This window comes from Heteronotia binoei, chromosome 14 (genome assembly GCF_032191835.1).
Source record: "Heteronotia binoei isolate CCM8104 ecotype False Entrance Well chromosome 14, APGP_CSIRO_Hbin_v1, whole genome shotgun sequence".
NCBI lineage: Eukaryota > Metazoa > Chordata > Lepidosauria > Squamata > Gekkonidae > Heteronotia > Heteronotia binoei.
This window is the reverse complement of record NC_083236.1, coordinates 16,001,131-16,004,348: the sequence shown is the minus strand read 5'-3', so window position 1 is coordinate 16,004,348 and position 3,218 is coordinate 16,001,131. Positions and strand designations below refer to the sequence as shown.

The 3,218-nt window shown below is 41.1% G+C and overlaps 1 protein-coding gene across 1 annotated transcript; it reads right to left on the bottom strand.

The window, feature by feature from the left end:
* Positions 1-362: 362 nt before the first annotated feature.
* LOC132582587 (protocadherin gamma-A8-like) lies at positions 363-2,890 on the bottom strand. Its single transcript, XM_060254230.1, has one exon. It carries the CDS (start codon positions 2,760-2,762, stop codon positions 363-365), a length of 2,400 nt encoding a protein of 799 aa, XP_060110213.1. The 5' UTR covers positions 2,763-2,890.
* Between the last annotated feature and the right edge of the window lie 328 nt (positions 2,891-3,218).

Here is a 3,218-nt window from a genome sequence, read left to right as displayed (position 1 = left end):
AGCAAAGAATCAGAGGCACTTGACTTGAATCTTGCCTTTGTGAAGTTTACAAGTCATATCTGCAGTATGAAGGAAAGCCTCAATACATTTTACATGTGCAGTTCTTATGCCCTTCCTCCTACCAAATTGCTACAAAGAGGCATATAAAATATTACTTCCAATCTGAAAATTGCCAATGACGAAAATAAATATACGTTATAAAATAAGTTTTCAATGATGAATTTCCAAAACGAAACCGACAGAGTGCTCTATGAAAAAGGACAGAAACAATGAGACACCACATTGCTTTTCAGAATAACTAAAAAAAGGTCCAGTCAGAAACCACTACCAAGTACAGATATAATATAATCAACTTGCATTCATCAACTCACCTCAATGATTTGGTCTCCATTGTTAAGATTTAAATCTTCAAAAGTTAGAATAGGATCACTTGTGTCACAGGTCTGTTGTTGACTACTAAACTGGTTTTTCCTAGAATCTCTGGTGAGAGAAACTTCTTGGCAATAAGAGTGAAGAAATGCTCTCACACCCTCAATCCCCACAAACTGTGAAACTGGGACACCACTGAAATTTACACTCCCAGAATCACACAGATGTGAAGTTCTCCATCTGTACATCCTGATGGCCAGCAACACAAGGAGGAAAGTGAAAAACAAGCAGGAGACAAAAGCCACAGCAACCACCAGGTAGAAGGTGAGGTCTGACTGGGGGTCTGGAGGAGCTGAGATGCTGCTCAAGTCAGTCAATATATCAGGGATGTTGTCAGCCAGCACCACAGTGACAGTGACTGAGGCAGACAGAGGGGGCTGCCCATTGTCCTTCACTAAAACCACCAGGCTTTGCTTGAGAGCATCCTTGTCCAGGAAGAAACGGGCTGTCCTGATCTCTCCAGTATGAAGTCCTATGGTGAAGAGCCCTGGCTCTGTGGCCTTCAGTAACTGATAGGAAAGCCAAGCATTCTGGCCAGAATCTGCATCCACTGCCACCACCTTAGTGACCAGATATCCAGGCTCAGAAAAGTGAGGGGCCAGCTCTACTCCAGTGGAGCCATCGGTGGGAGTAGAAGGGTACAATATCTGGGGGGCATTGTCATTCTGATCTAAAATTAAGAGAGTCACAGAGACATTGGAGCTGAGTGGAGGGGAGCCTCCATCTTTGGCCTTGACCCAGAAGTTGATCTCCTGCAGCTCTTCATAATCAAAAGAGTTCAATGCATAGACAACACCAGTTTCAGAATTAATGGAAAGGTAAGATGAGAGAGGGAACTGATCATGTCCACTCATAATGGAATATGTTATTCTGGAGTTCTCTTCCCAGTCTGGATCATCTGCTTTAAAGGAAAAGATGGAGGCCCCTCTCAAATTATTCTCCAGGAGATAAGATGTGTACGCTGATTCTGCAAAGAGGGGAGGGTTGTCATTTGTGTCTAAAAGGCTTACAGCTATTACAGTGGTTGTAGAAAGAGGAGGAATCCCATGGTCAGCAGCTGTGAGGGTGATACTGTAGGATGCCACTTTCTCTCTATCCAGGACATCGTCTGTCACCAAACTGTAAAAGTTATCCATAGATTTTTTCAGCCGAAAAGGGAGGTCTGGATCTATGGAGCATGTGATGTCCCCGTTACTTCCAGAATCGCTATCTTGTGCATTAAGAATGGCAACAACCGTTCCAACTGGTGAGTCCTCAAAAATGTCATTGGTGAGATAGGTTACCTCTAATTCAGGTGCATGGTCATTCAAGTCCACAACGAAAATCACAACTTTTGATCTACCACTGAGTCCTCCCCCATCTTTAGCTTGTACCTCAAATTCATATAAGGAAGATTCTTCATAATCCAGGTTTCCACCAAGAGTTATTTCACCTGTTGTAGAGTTAAGGAGAAATATTTGGGAAAATTTGTTTGTAATTTTAAAGAATAAATATTTTATCTCCCCATAAATTCCTTCATCCAGATCAATTGCTTTTACTGTAACTACTGTGGATCCTTTAGGAATGTTCTCTGTGATACTAGTTTCATAGACAGGTTGGCTGAAAACTGGAGCGTTGTCATTGGTATCTAAAACAATTACATGGATTTGAGCAGTGCCGGATCTCATGGGTTCTCCCCCATCAGAAGCTGTGAGGATTAGATCATGAACTGATTTCTCTTCCCTATCCAGAGATTTATCCAACACTAGTTCAGTGTGTCTAATGCCATTTTCATCCATTTGGACTTGCAAAGAAAAATGGCTGCCGCCTGTAAGTTGATAACTTTGAATCGAATTTATACCCAGATCTGGGTCTTCAGCCTGAGGAAGGTCAAAACGGGACCCCAAAGTAGATGCTTCACTAATTTCAAGTTGCTGTTCCCATGGATGGAACTGAGGGTCATTATCATTAATATCTAAAATTTCCACTTCTATTCCATAAATCTTTAATTTCTTCTCCATAATAACCTGAAAATTTAAGGTGCACTTCTCTGCCTGTCCACAGATTGCTTCTCTGTCTATTCTCTCTGACGTTTGTAAAATGCCACTGTTGAAATTCAAAGCAAAATACTGAATCATACCTGTCCTGGTAATGATCCGGAGTCCATGTTCTGAGAGATGCTTTCCATCTAGTCCTAGATCCTTTGCAATATTCCCCACAAAGGAGCCTTTCTGCATCTCTTCAGGAATGGAATAGCTAATCTGCCCGGAAACTGCCTTCCACACAAAGAGTGTGATTAGATATTGCAGGGTTCCTTTGTTGATGCTGCTCCGTTGCTTCTGTGTTTCTCCCATCTCCTTGCAGCAAGGTAAGGGATTCTTGTTCTTCTGGTTCTAAATCCAGAAAAGGAGGTCCCCCTTGTGTTGTTTTTAAAATAAATGTTGTATTTGTTTCATTCCCTGTAACATCACTTCAGGTCTGATCTCTTTTCTATTTTGTGCTTGTGTATTCAAGAACTGTAGTGCTCAACTGGCTCGACTTTCAGATAATTTTTCTCCATTATTGGTGAACAGCGACACCCAGAGTCCCAACTAGAAATTACATGGACACAAACTACCCATTGCATTTTTATCCTCATGTTCAAATTCTTTTTTATAGTGGAAATGAAATCCAAAGGGCCAGCAATAAAAGGTTCAGGAGAATTTTGTCTAATGTTATTAATGAAGAAAATACACATTGATTTCTCTTTGATGAGAAACAGCTCCATATAAAGAACATACATAAAATGTTATCATGTTGATGCAGTTTTC

Excerpts from the sequence above, each read along its gene's own strand:
- LOC132582587 (XM_060254230.1), bottom strand. The coding sequence starts at position 2,762 with ATGGGAGAAACACAGAAGCAACGGAGCAGCATCAACAAAGGAACCCTG.